The 14,922-nt window shown below is 44.2% G+C and overlaps 1 protein-coding gene across 1 annotated transcript; it reads right to left on the bottom strand.

The window, feature by feature from the left end:
* Nucleotides 1-509: 509 nt before the first annotated feature.
* On the bottom strand, nt 510-14,665 carry IGSF1 (immunoglobulin superfamily member 1). The gene is given in 20 exon segments (XM_008153882.3): nt 510-875; nt 1,031-1,154; nt 1,589-1,867; nt 1,991-2,278; nt 2,441-2,728; nt 2,913-3,200; nt 3,965-4,252; nt 4,902-5,180; nt 5,481-5,771; nt 6,142-6,174; nt 6,271-6,341; nt 8,306-8,408; nt 8,411-8,425; nt 8,760-9,032; nt 10,257-10,550; nt 10,768-11,052; nt 12,949-13,236; nt 13,765-14,046; nt 14,419-14,445; nt 14,596-14,665. Coding segments are annotated over 20 exon segments (3,969 nt in total). The 3' UTR covers nt 510-772.
* Nucleotides 14,666-14,922: the final 257 nt, after the last annotated feature.

Below are 14,922 nucleotides of genomic sequence, written 5' to 3'. Positions count from 1 at the left end.
GTACACCCTGTGATTGTGAGGTAAGGGCTACAAAGCACACTTTGCCAATTTCAAAGTTCTACAGAGAGCTAATCCTGATGTTTGTGTACTATAGACCTGGAAGTAACAGGGTAAAAAGGACTTAACTTCAGTATTTGCCCTCTTCAGGCTCAACTTGGAGAGAACTTTTGACATTCACTTTTTCATTCACCCATTGATTCAATAATGAAATGGAATTACAATATGACATGCTGTCCAGGGATCATGTCTCAAATCAAATTGCTAATTATTGTTTTGGAGCCTTCCCTCCCTCCTCCCACACCCTATCCTTGAGTTCCTTTCTTTGTATTGGCAACCCCACGTTCTCTTATTCTGTTGTGGAGGTCAGTTCCAATACACCAATTCTGCTAAGTTGTAAGTGGACAACAGACCAATGAAAAATCACTGCCATAGTTTTTGCAGTTAAATACTGAATACTCTCTTTTTTTCAGAAGAATACATTTTTAATAGAATTACATGCACCAGTAAATCAGTACTGGAGGAACTACAGGGCTTGGGAATCTGCATTCAGGAAACATCTCACCCTATATCTACAGTTGAGAGTAGAGCTCACAACTCACAGAATCCCCGTGACACAGCTCAGGTGATTAGTGGTCAAAGAATAGAAGATGGGGCTGACTCTCAGGGTAATCAGGCAGATTTGCAGGTTTCTGAGGAGAAAGGAGAGAGGAGGGGAAAGCTCTTGTAAAGGAGGAGATTATTATATTGGGACTAGCAGGTACACTGAGGTTCCCTAAGAGATTGATGATGAAGAGTTGGAGTTGGTGCCCAGTTCTTCTTCTTGGTTACACTCTTCAAGGGCTATAGTCTGGTCCCTTCTATCTGTCTCTGAGTCTCTGTGAAAAGAAAAAGACATGACTAAATGAGTATCCAGAATTATCAACCCGAAAACAGGTTACATTGTGGGGCTAAGATGCTGGAGGCACAGTCAGAGCATTGTTTTTACAGCAGTCCTGGGTTCACAAAAAGGAGGCTGACATGAGGTATTTACCTGGTTTGGAGTTGAGGCCATTTCCTCCACTCTATGGCTAGCACCACCCCCAAAGCTACAATCACCACTACAATCAGGGTACTTCGGACAATGTTCCCCACAGTGCACTCCTGAGCAGCAAGCCCTGTGATGATAAAAGAGGAGAAACCAAGGCCATAGATGTTAATGCATATATATCACACTTGATATCACATTGCCTACTCATCTGGCCTCCTCCAATGGTGTGTGTGCGTGTGTGTGTGTGTGTGTGTGTGTGTGTGTGTGTGTGTGTGTGTTTTAGAACTATGTGTTGAGACCATAGAGGGGTGATCAGAGGTAATGTTTATGCTGAGGCATAAGCAGCCTTTCTTTTGGGGAGGGTGAAAGAGACCTTGAAAAAATCTGTGTCACTATCTTTGAGCAAATCTGAGCTCCCACCTCCTCACCATCCTTAGAGAAATATCACCATACTGTGTCTGACTCCAAACCCATCCTCTCCATATGTGGGTTGTCTCCATGGGGACTGTCTTTGGGATACCAGGTGTGTCATGCCAGGACCTGAAGGGATTATCCACTCACCTGCTGCACCCACCAGCTCCAGGGAGTCACTCGACTCTGACCAGATACCAGGGTGGGCCTGGAGGTGGTAACTGCAGCTGTAGTTTCCAATGCCTTTTCCTTCTACATTGTTAATGACGAAGTCTCCATCCTCGGAGAATTGCTGAGGCACTTCGTCTCCATCATGTTTCAGAACAAATTCAACACCTGGCATGGGTCCTCGGCACTGAAGAGTGATGTCCTTCCCTAGTTTGAACACAGTGCTGGGCCAGGCTGACAGGGAAGGTTTAGGGGGCTTATCTGCAACCAACCACAACACCGAGTTAGAAGAAGTAGCCCTGAACCAATCCCTTTACCCCTTTATGGTAAACTACTAAAAACACTATAAAATCTAGACTATTACTGAAATCTCCAGGACCTTACCAGTCACCCAGATGTGCAGGGAGTCACTGTGATTTGAAGCTGCAAGGGGAGCAGAGTCTAAATAATAAACACAGCTATAGATCCCAGAATCTTCACCTCTCACAGCTGGCATCCAGAAGTCAGCCCTGTAGCCACTTGGCTGCTGTTTGTCTATGGGTTCTGGAGAACCCTCCTTCAACAGGACAAATGTTGAGTCTGGAAGTTCCCCTTGACATTGAAGAGTTATATTTTTTCCAGGAGACACCATGGGACTAGGCTTGGCTAATAGGCTGGGTTTGGGGAGCAAACCTAGAAAAAATTAACTCTTGGTCAGAGAGAAGAGGTCACTTGCCAGTGTATCACCTTTGGAGACTCTGTTCAGTAAAGAGGAAAGACTATTAAACTTTTTGAAAACAAGTCTATTCCCTCCTTTCTATGCCCCATGACCACTCCAGAACATCTTCCTTTTACCTGTGACTATGAGTTCCAGGGTGTTGCTAGGCTGTATCTTGATAGGGCTGGCCCAGTCAGGGTGGTAGCAGCAGGTATAACGTCCTATGTTAGCACCAGATAAATTGGTGATGGGAAATGCCCCATCATAACTGGTAGATCCCCAGGGCTGCATTGAAGTGGCTTCTTTTTCTTTGTGCAGAATGTACCCTACTCCATGAACTGGCCCTTGGCACCAGAGAGTAACATTCTGCCCCATGGGAACCACAGAACTGGGCTCAGCAAACAACCATGGCTTGGGGAATGTGTCTAGAAAGAGACCAAAGATGTAAAATGGTGAGTATGAAAACTTAGCACTTGGTGAATTAACCATTTATCTTTCTCCTTCCTGCCACTCCCCTCTATGGCTTAGCCTAGCCTTCCAAGAAAAATTACTCTCCCTAATCCCTACAGCCATTGTCTCTGTCCAAGTTCTATGTTTTCCTGTCCTTACCAGTCACCCAGATCATAATTGGCTTGCTGAGATGTGATCCCCTGTTTGACATGGTCGTCTCATAGTAGACACAGCTGTAGTTCCCAGAGTCCTCTGCTCCAATAGTGTGCAGGAAGAAGTCAGCTGAGTTTCCTGAGGTACTCTGGAACTGTAAAGGAACCTGGGTTCCCTCATGCAAGAGGGCAAACCTCATGCCCTCGAGTGCCCCTTGGCAGTGCAGGATCACATTCTTCCCAGGAAGCACCACAGGACCTGGCTCTGCCAGGAGAATGGGTTTGGGGTAGAATTCTGAAATTAAAGATATCACAACATGAGAGAAGCCTGCCCATCATATTCTGTAAATGTATTTTTTTGCGGTTATTGTAAGAAACAATATGTTTATTGTAGAAAATTAAAAAATACAGCAAAAAAACCTAATGAAAATAATATAATTCTACCACACAATGATAACCATTCTTTATACATGCTTATATATTTCTTTCCATTAATTTTTCTATACATGCCCATGTCATTATAGCTATAATTATTTGGATAATTGGGATCTTATTGTGTGCATGGTTATGTAGGTTAATATTTTTCACTTAACTTTACACTGTAAATATTTTCTGATGTCGTTACACAGCCTTTGAAAACCCTTATTTCTATTGGCTGCACAATGTGCATCTGACATTTCAAGGTCTTCACCCTTTCTTAAGGGCCATCCAGCCCATCAATCTCTGACCACCCAACTAAAGAAAAGTGGATATTGAGCCTAAAGGGAAAGGCCAAACAGCAAAATAATTGTAGAAATAGGGCAACATGAAATTGGCTCTAGGGATTTGACACCCCATCTGCCTCACTTCTTTCCCCAGAAATTAATTACTTGTCTCCTACCTCTCCTTTGTCTTTTATTCCTGTATTGATAATCATTTCAGTAGCTGCCTTACATGTACTGTTTCCCATGTTCCAGTCACTGTCCTAAGCACTTTGTTGGTGACTTTCCCGCTGACAGGCTTTCCACTCACTGTCCCAGGGTCAGTAAAACCCTCCACCTTTATTTCCCCACTCCTGACCTGTCACCACGAGCTCCACAGATTTGCTGGGTTCAGACCAGGTAGCAAAATCATAATATCGGCAGCTGTAATTTCCTCCATCACTGACGCCCACTGAAATGATTACAAACTGAGCTGCACTGGCACCTGAGCTTGTCCAAGACCTGTCACTGGACGCTATTTCACTTCCATCTTTGTAAAGAATAAAGCTCATGTGCTGCTGTGGAGTAGAGCAATTGAAAGTCACTCGGGCACCAGGAGTGACCACTGGGCGGTCCCATGTGTTGAAGAAGGGCTTCGGGTACATTTCTAGAAGATGAAAAAAAAAAAAAAAAGACAACAACCAAAAAAACACAACTTAACGGGGGTGGAGGAAGAATAGTTCATATATTGGTTCCAGGAAGCTGCTTTGTATTTTATAGTATTGCATTCATAATTAGATGCATTTAAAAATGTAGGCAAATTCACTGCAGATGAACATCTTACAGAGACCTCTCACTCCTACCCCTCACTTCCTATGGCAGAATCCTCACTGTCATCAGGGCAGACAATGGAGGTTAGCTAAAAGAGTGAAGTGTCATTGGGCCTCTGCTGGTTCCCTGAGCCTCAGTTTGTTCACATGGACAAGAAGGGGAAACAGTATCTGCTCTACAAGGTATCATTCCCCTTTCTTGTCCAAATATCCCTTGAATATTTGCTCTATAGCTAAATAAAATAATTGATATGAAAATAATTAGAAAAATTAAATCACCCTCCACAAACCCCAGCTATTAATAACAATTACTGCTATTAATATCGTGCAGCCAGAGGCCCTGGCACTCCCAGCACCACGCCTGCCTGGCTCTAAGATTGGACACAGGCTCCTAGGACCGGCAACAAAGTTTGCAGTAGGGAGAGGAGTGTCTGACCCAGAATTTTGCCTTCCCCCTCCTCTCTCACATACCCTTTTCAGCTTTACCTTTTATAATAAGTTCCAGAGGCTCACTGGGCTCAGACCACTTGAAGGGGTGCATTTCAGTGTGAGTGCTGCAGCTATAATTGCCTTCGTCTTTATCCTCCATTCTTGGGATTGTAAAGAAGGCTTCTCTCCCAACTGCACCGAGTTGCTGGACAGGTTCCTGCAATCCCTCTTTATACAGAGCAAATCCCATGCCTGCCAGCCATCCTTTGCACCGGATTTGCAGTTCCTGGCCTCGGATTGGAGGGGGCGCAGAAATGACAGGTTTGGGGAGCATGTCTAGAAAACAAAATGGGGTGAAAAAGGAGCCCAAAGTATGAAGGTGCCCAAAAGGGACACTTGGAGTCATTTTGTCGATAATAAAAAAAAAATCCATTTTGGACTGGTATTTGGCTCCTCCTGTCAGCCTCCTCTCATTCTTTTACCCACCCCCCTGCCTTATTTCAGTGTCCCTTCTCTCCTACATGCAGCACAAGCCCCTTGACTCTTAGTCTTTGTGCATTCTCCCATACTCAGCAACAGTATTGGAGTCCCAGGGGCTTTGGGATTACTCTGGAAGGGCCCTTGGACATTTCTTACCTGTCCCTACCAGCTCAAGTGCCTCACTGGGCTCCGACACAGCCATCTCCTCCCATGAATGGCAGTGGTAACTCCCGGTGTGACTCTGGGTCAGGGCGCCAAGGGGGAAAGCAGCCCGGACCTGCTTTGAGGCTGGGCGAGTTGCAATCCACCCGGTTCCGTCTTTCAGCAGCACAAACTCCTTTGTTGAGCTAGAAGGGCTTCTGCACCACAAGGTTAAGTTCTTCCACGGGGCCAGAGGGAAGTTGCTCTCTGCCCATAGCTCAGGTTTAGGGGTTGGCATGATTATTTCTAGAAACAGCAGAGTTAATGAAGCCATCCTCCCTCCTCTCCCCCTTTCCTTGCCCTTGAACCCCCTACCCAGATCACACTGCCCACCTCCCTTTTCAATTCAAATCCAAACGTTTCCCTTCCTTCCGAAGGTGCAGGGAAAAGGAGAACTTCATGTCTTAGATGAGACTCAGAAAAGTGAAGAAGCTTGGGGGAAATTTTGCACAAAAGCAGAGTTGGAGGCTGAAATTTGCCAGCAACTATAGCAAGTGCTCCTTCCTGGCTGTCCTTCCCTTCCAATCAGTCACTCCCTGTCCACTGACACTGACACTATGTAGTTATTTCGGATCTCTAGGGAGGAATGTCCCAGTCTGTAGCAGAAAAAACTCACCAGTCTCTTCTGTCAATACCCCATTGCACAGTCCTGCAAAAGAAATTGCTGCCAGGACTCTGCCCCCTCCCCCACGGGATTTTACCCCGGCCTTCTGCCCAGACCCTTACCCCACCCCCTTGTACTCACCACAGCAGAGAAGTGCCGTGATTATGAACAGCATGGTGACCCCTTGAGCTGTTCCCAGCAACCAGACTTCTCTAGTGAGACCAGGAAAGAGATGAGAGGAGTTGCTGGGATTAGTGAGAGGGCGGAGAGAAGGGGGCGGCAATTTATGTCATTGGCTTATTCACCATCCAATAGGGATTGGATATGAGCAGGATAATGGGAAATATTTTCTGACACCGATGGTTTTTCTTTTTGAGGGCCTCACCACCTACAAACCTCTTTCTCTTTCATGACCCACGTATCCCCCCGCCCTCTCCCTCCTCAGCCTATATCAGATGTCAGCTCCCCATGGCCCCTGGTTAGGCTGTTGCTGAAATTGAGATGTCAGATGTAAACATGCTTTTGTAACTCTAGCTCTCAGAACCTCTGGAGCTCAGTGTGATCGGCAGCTCTGGGTGGTGGGTGTGGGGGTAGAGGGAGAAATCTTGGGAGATGGCTGTGTCGGAGCCCAGTGAGGCACTTGAGCTGGTAGGGACAGGTAAGAAATGTCCAAGGGCCCTTCCAGAGTAATCCCAAAGCCCCTGGGACTCCAATACTGTTGCTGAGTATGGGAGAATGCACAAGATTTTGGGTGTTTCACCTTTGTCATGCTTAAGTTTGGAAGAAGGTTTTATTATAGCAGTATTGGTCCTCAGACTGACCTGCCTCACCTGCCTTTGTTATGGACCAGTTGCCTAGGCAGCCGCAGTGAATTACCAGAGGATTGTCAGTGCTGAGTTTAGCTTGTCATAGAGTGGGATCTCTCTACCCCACCCTCCCACAGATTATGACTAGAAATATGCAGCAGCTTTGAGTTATTGGTCCTATAAAATTAGATATTACGCCAAAATCTATTTGAAAATTTTTACTTAGAAAACACTAAATCTCCTTCCTGCTTTTCAAGCTGCTTTTTCTGAAATCTGCTTTCTAAACTCATTCTTTGTTATATTGGTCCTGGACTGAAGCAGAGCACTTAAAGCTACATTCTTTCAAACCCCAGGTTTGGAGGTTACCCCAATGTATGTGGGACTCAGGATAGATTCTAAGGAGAACTAGAATTTTTCCTCCACTGAAACGTTGAAAACTCAAGGGATGGTAAATTTTGCAGAAGGCTTAGGTGGTGGCACCCTTCTTGCTATTGAAGCACTCTGTCCCTCAGATCCCACTGGAAAACACAGACAAACACAATCATAGTTATAATAGATTGTGTACTGAATACTCCCAGACACACAAAGTTCTGTGATCATGGTGGTGGTGGGAATACAGCCAGGAGCAGAGGGTGGGGAGATGTAGGCAAGACATTCAGGAGCTGAGGCTCCCACCAGGCCAGGAGCTGTCATTTCTATTCTTATTTTTAAACAGAATAGCTTGAGCACAGGCCATGGGGATGGAAAGAAAGGGGAATGGCATCAAAGATCAAAGGAAATGGCAGGAGAATCTGTTTAGCTCGCCATTTGCTGTGTCATAGGAAGCCATCTTATTCACTGGCCCAATCCATTGCCTTATCAGATGCCCATTCAAGTTAAGATTCTATTCTCAGAATGCTCTGCACAGGTAGTTGGAGGGCAGAGTGGCAGAAAGACTGGTTTACATGGAAAGTAAGATAAACCACAAGACTATCCCTTGAGAGCTATGGATTAAAGATGAAAAGTTGGAATGGGAGTTGGATAACATCTAGGGAGGCAGGAGAGCATGGCTTCTTGCAAAATAAAAAGTTCTGACCAAGTTAATATAGGAGACATCAATAATCTCTGAGGGTCAGGGTGGTATAGATATGAAATTTGGGCACTCTCCTGGGGGAATAAGTTATCCAGCTTCTGAAAATTATTCATTTTCCACTCTCTTGCTTGGGTACTGACCCCTCTGTGATGTGAAAGAGAAAGTTTTGTGTCTTAAACCCAGAAGATGGGGAATATAAAAGGTGTACCCCTGTGGCTTGTCTCAACCTGAGCATGACTCATGCCTGAGTCTGTACTCAGCTAGATAGAGTAACAGGGTGCTGAGACAAGACAGTTACCTGATTCTGAGTTTCCAACACTTCCACCTTATCCACAGCACTACCAACAGCAAGGTGACAACTTGCATGGTTAGGGACAACCTTCTAGCTTCATTCAGAACAAATTCCAGGTGAGCAAGCCTGTGGTCAAAGAAGAACAGAAGCAGGGGCCCTGATGGGGATAGGGACAGATGAACACATTCATGGGGGAAGGGATACCTGGCTACTGATAGTGAAGGCAAGGTGAGACAGAACTGGGATTCTTTTCATGGAGAATGGGAGCCTTGAAAGTATTCTGCTCACTGCCTTTGAGTGATTGTGAAACCACCCCAGGGGAATGGTGCCCAGACCCAAGGGCCCTGAGTTACAAGCTCCTGACTCCCCTTTCAATATATATTTGGACACTGATCTGGGATCCCAGGGTATCATGGTCAAATTAATGAAGGGGCATCCCTATGAACAGTTGTCCTCTTACCTGCTGGCCCTATCAGCTTTGGAGGCTCACTACGATGTGACCAGATGTCAGGGTGTGCTTCTATGTGATATATGCAGCTATAGGTCCTTGTGCCTTTTCCTTCAACATTACTGATGATGAAGTATCCATCCACTGAGAATGCTTGAAATGTTGCTCTTTCTTCCCATTCCAAAGTATATTCAAGTACTGGATGAAGTACTCAACATTGAAGGTCCCTTCCTAACTTGAACATGATGCTGGGCCAGGCTGATAGAAAGAGTTTGGGGGCCTTATCTGTAAGCAGTCCAGAGACCAGAGTTAGAGGTGACCTTGAACTCAGTACCCACTCCCCCAAGAAATGTTTTTCAGATCCCTATTTTCTCTTAGTTTCTACTTTCACTAGATCAGTGGCTTCAAAATTTAACTGCAATAAACAAATCAGAGAAAGACAAGTGCCATATGATTACACTTATATGTGGAATCTAGTGAACAAAATAAACTAACAAACAAAATAGAAACAGACTCATAGAGAACAGTCTTACAGCTGTCAGAAGGGAAGAGGGTTGGGAGGCTGGGTGAAAATGATGAAGGGATTAAGCAAAACAAAAAAAAAACAAAAAATACAAAAAACACAATAAGAAACCTCATAGACATAGACAACAGTATGGTGATGACCAGAGGGAAAGTGGGGTGGAGGGAGATAAAAGAGGGTAAGGAAGGGATAATTGGTGTTGGAAGGAAGGAGACTTGACTTGGGGTGGTGAACAGATGATGTATTATAGAGTTGTATACCTAAAACCTTTATAATTTTATTAACCAAATAGAGGCCTGATGCATGAGAATTTGTGCAAGAATGGGCCTTTCTTCCCCCGGCTGCTGGCACCGCCTTCATTCTGGCCCAAGCTGCCTTTTCGCTCCAGCCCAGAGCCGCTTTTCCACCTTCCCATGCTGCCCAGAGGCCCAGAGCATCTGGGGCGGTATGAAATGCCTGCGTCTCGCCCTGCCCCTGGCCATTCGGCACCTGCATATGCAAATTAACCTGCCATACTTATTGGGTTAATTTGCATACTCACTCCTGATTGGCTGGTGGGCGTCACAAAGGCATGGTCAATTTGCATCTTACTCTTTTATTAGTGTAGATGTCACCCAAATCAATTCAACAATAGCAAAAGAAAAACAAACAAAAAAATCCACAAAATGTGACAGTGCATCAGAACCCCTTTGCACTCCTTGGTGCCCACACCTATCTTCAATCAGGACTTCATAACTATAAGTTTCCCCTGGCATTAAAGAAAATAACATTTCCAGGGGTTAAAATGGGGTTAGGCCATGCTAAGACATAGGGATTGAGTAACAACCCTGGGAGAGAAGGTATCTAAAATTTTTGAAGAAAATTCTATATCAAACCCCTAGAGTGTTTTTCCTTGTATCATAATTCCAAGAGGACACAGGTGCACTAAGACCTTTTTTAGAGCATTGTAATGATAATAAAAACAAACAATAGTTGTTAGCACTTGCCTACAACCACAAGCTCCCTGGTATTATGTGATGTCATCCTGATAGAGGTCTTCCAGGAGAGGAGACAGTGGCAGCTATAGATGCCAGCATCACTGTTGGTCACATTGTTGAGGAAGAATAACTTGTCATCATCAATGTTGATGGTATCCAAGAGTTGAAGTGGTTTGTCATCTTCTTTTTTATAGAGTGTAAGCCCCACTCTATCCACTGGTCCTTGATACCATAGGCTCATGTTCTGACTCATTTGGACCACAGAACTGGGCTGAGCAAGTAGCCAGGTCTTGGAGAAAGTATCTAGGATGAGACCCAAAATATAAAGGTCTAATAGTCTGACTTCCTCCTCCCACTACTTGGGGTTTTCCCCCTCTTATTCCTAAAATCCACCCTTGGCAAATCCCACTTCTGTGCCCCCTGTTAGCCCTGGCTACATGATTAGGTTCTCCCCGGGACCCAAATGGAGTTGTGTTTCCTTAGGCCTTAATATGGGTCCCATAGCATCCTCCTCTCTTACCAGTCACCCAGATTTTTAGGATATCACTGAGGAGTGAACCTCTGTATAACCCATCATAGTAAAATCAGAGGTAATGTCCAGTATCATGGATTTTCAAAGCCTGGAAGAAGAAATATGCCTCATTTTTTATTGCTCTTTTGTGGTAAAAGGACTTCTCCAAGTCTTCAAGCTTTATTAGAGCAAAGGTCATTCCATAGATTGGCCCTTGACACCTGAGATTCAGGCTATCTCCAGGTGCTATGATGGGCCCAGGATAAGCTGTCAGAGTTGGTTTGGGATAAAGTCCTAGAAAGGGAAGAGACCCTGAGTTAGAGGTAGGATGATTCTTCCCTATTATTTTCTCTTTTTCTTTCCTAGTTTCTTGAAACAGAAAGTGATAGCTGAAATTTACCCTCTGTTCCCTCTCCTTCTTTGAATTTTTCCCTCTTTTAAAAGGTAATCAAGGGTATGTTTACTTATGGCCCTGCCCTCTCACCAGACTCTATCAGCTCTACTGAGCTCTAACTATGTTTAGGGGTGTGTCTCAGTGGAATAACTACATCTGTAATTCCTTATATCGTTAGGTCCCTGAAATGACACACATGTAATTTTTCCACCTGCTAAGAAACAAACTTCTGAGAAATGACTTTTATTCCATCTTTGCAGAGCATGAATGCAAGTGCAGTATTTAAGGATGGATTTTGAACACATGTAAGACCCTACTTCCCAACAGCAGATTGGAAGAAGACAATAAGGAAGGATTATGCAGTAAATCTGCAACCCAAAGAAATCTCTGTTCATGTGGCCACACCCTTGTTTCCATGTATTGTTCTTACAAGGAGATCATACTAAAACATAGAAGGCAAGCCTTCCTCACATACCACTCCTTCTTATCCACCCCAATCTCAGGTAGTCCCACCCACCCATTATTGGAATGATCAGCTCTATCACATGCTCACTGAGCAATTTCTGATGTGTCAGGAATCATGTAGGACTAGGGATATGCAAGTAAAGAAGACCCAGTCTCTGTCAGCAAAAATCTCATGGATTAAGGGGGATACCAGTGAACAGGTAACTGCAGAAGTGTGTGCTAGTGGAATCTATTCTGAAAGGGCATTCATACAAAAATAATACATGCATGCAGTTCAAACAGACAGACCTCTGTTTTTGATCCTTAATAAAAAGCTATACTAATAAAATTAATATCTACCATTTATTGAGAACTTATATGCCAGGCACTTTACATGTATTATATTTAGGCAAATCCTCACAACAACCCTGTGAGGTAGGCATTATTATTATATCAATTTTGCAGATCAGGAAAGTGAAGCACAGAGAGGCATCATACAGTAGATTAGATAGATACTATTATTCCATGTTTGAGTCCTCCACTGAAACCAAAGCACAGAGATGTGAAGTCACTTACTCAAGATCACACAAGGAGTCAGTGTCAAAGGTAGAACTAGAAACCATGATTGCTGCTTCTAAATCTAGGGTGCTTTCTGTAGCACCACAGCTTTCCCCAACCCTATTTAGCTTGATGGAGAAACTAAAACAAATGTGGCCAATTCTGTCTAAAAAGCATCCAAGTCATGGCATGGAGGAGTTGGGGCTAGGGTGTGCATCTGGAATTTGGGCATTTTGGGGAGTCTTCCACTGTGTTTAAAGCCTATTGCTACTACACTGGTTCTGTATATACATGACTAAAGCAATTTATACAATCATTTCTGAAACATACACTTTCTTTGTCATTTTTGTTTATTTTTATCACCAGTACTAACAATTCATTCTATTTTCCACACTAAAAATTAATAATCACAAATAAATAAAATACATTTAAATTTTAAATATCAGTTTATAAGACTGTGGTGGCAGTGCCTGGCACATATTATGTGCTCAATAAATATAGTCTAACAAATGCATGCTATTCAACAAGTAGCAAACAACAAAGGTGTGGTGAGTTGAAGCTGCTGGACATTTAGCTGGGATTACTCACTAGCCAAGAAATTGGCTCCCACAGGTCTGCATGGTAGCATGTGTGATTCTAATTTGCATCTCACTAAAATGTCAAATGACTCTAGCTAATGGGTCTTGTAGGGCCTAGGAACTGGCAGAGGGAAGTAAAATCAGAAACCCTGTCTCATCCAGCCATGATCCCGGGAACAACAATCATCAGACCCCAGCAGCCATAGCCACACCAACCTGCCACAATCAGCTTCAGGGGGTTGCTGGGCTCTGACCACAGGGTGGGAAGTATCTGAATATGAGTGTGGCAGATGTAAACCATTTTGCTTTCAGGTGTCATGTTGGCAATGGAGAAGATGGCCACTATCCCGGTTGGGATTTGGTAATCCACGGGCTCAGCATATCCCTCTTTGAACAGCATGAATATCAAATCCTGAAGCCAGCCATGACAAAGTGTATTAACATTACATCCAGGAAGAGGAGAGGTCTCAGACTGGATCCAGAAGATGGGCTTGGGCAGCTGGCCTGGAAGGAAATATCAAACTGGAATTCAGGTAGAATAAGCATAGTGCTTTCCATGGAACAGACTGGTTGGAGCCCAAGAGGAGGGGGTCGGGAGTGTTTGGATAAAGAAGGTGAAGGAAACAGCTAAAAAAAATATGTGCATAATTTGGTAAAGGCCAAAGAAGGGGGAGGTAGGAAGGGTAGAGGTGGGCAAAGAGGGTCAGGAAGGGGCACTCCTGCAATAATGTCAACATTTTAAAAATTTATAATAAAAATTAAATTAGCTTTCCTGTATGATCTTTATTTGCCATTCCTCCTTCCCCCATTTTGGGTTTCCCCTAAGTTGAGAGCTTGCCTTCTAAATCTGTTTGAGTTTGCATCCTCACTCTACATTACTTACAGAGAGTAAGCAGTTATTTACTAACTGTGGAATGCCCACATATATGTATGCAGGTAAATCAACGAAAGAATTAAACTCTGCATTGGAAAGGCAAATTTGAATCCCAGGAGTTGGAGTTTATTCTTGATTAGTTATTTCTGTCTTCTTACCTGGTGCCTCCAACTCTAAAACTTTACTGGGCTCTGACCAGCCTGTCTCCTTCCAGTAGGAGCACCTGTAAAGGCCTGTATTGGACTTAGTAAGGACACCTATGGGGAATGAAACTTGGAAGGTCTTGTAGGAAGGATGGATCCTGGTCATCTGTGTCTTATCTTTCAGCAGCAGGAACTTGCTTGAAATTCAAGAAGGGCTTTTGCAACAAAGTGTGATGTACTTCCATGGGGCTTGGGGGTAGTTGGTCTCTATCCACAGCTCTGGTTGAGTTTGTATCGCTGTCATTCCCAAAGATCACAAAGATGTGAGTAGTACAACTCTCCCATAATGTGCCCCCAATGTCCTTTAAAATTAGCCCTGACCTAGATTCTTCTTTTTGTCTTCCCTTGGGAATATGAGTGTCTGCTCCTGTGGGAGGTGGGATAGGGATCCCAGAATATTTGTTCAAGGAATCCATGTGAATTGGGAAATAAAGTTCAAGCCTGACTTCCTTTCCATCTGAGATAAAGCTCTTTGCTATTCTGTGGGAAACCAAGTCATGAAGTGATGGGCTCTTATTCTCAACCAGCTCAATCTGAGCATTTTCTTTGGGATCTCAAGGAAGGTAGTTTGGTTCACGGCCACAGAAGCAGGTATCAGGACTCACTTACCTATTGATATCCTACCCAGACTCATCCCTAAAAAGAGAGATTATGGTAAAGGAAAGCCCCCTTCAGTGTCCCCATCCACTCACAAACATCAATACTCTCCTCTCCCTCCCAAAGGTGCCCAATCATAGGGGTACTTATGACAGAGTCACTTGCCCCTCACCCTTTCCTTGTACTCACAAATGTAAAAGAGCAAGAGAGTGAATGTCTGCAGCATGGTGGCCTCCTCCCCTGGCCTGTCCAGGGTCATGGGGCCTCTGGTGCTCAATATGTGCTTCAAGGCTTAAAGGGTTTTTGCCTCTCAGCAGGTGAGGTGATCTAAAAGCAGAAATGTTTTTACTCAAAGATTTGTCCTGCTCCTTAGAGTTTAATTTGGATCACTAAAGTGCTGTTGCCAACCCTATTCCCTTCTACTCACTCACAGGCATGCAAGGGATAACAAGGTATTACAAGGTCTTACAAGGTCACTTGCTACTTCCTCTCCTTGCCCCTTTTCCCCACTTCCCT

The sequence above is a fragment of the Eptesicus fuscus genome, chromosome 1, assembly GCF_027574615.1.
Source record: "Eptesicus fuscus isolate TK198812 chromosome 1, DD_ASM_mEF_20220401, whole genome shotgun sequence".
Taxonomy (NCBI): domain Eukaryota; kingdom Metazoa; phylum Chordata; class Mammalia; order Chiroptera; family Vespertilionidae; genus Eptesicus; species Eptesicus fuscus.
The sequence above is the reverse complement of the archived record's forward strand: the minus strand, read 5'-3'. Positions and strand labels throughout refer to the sequence as shown.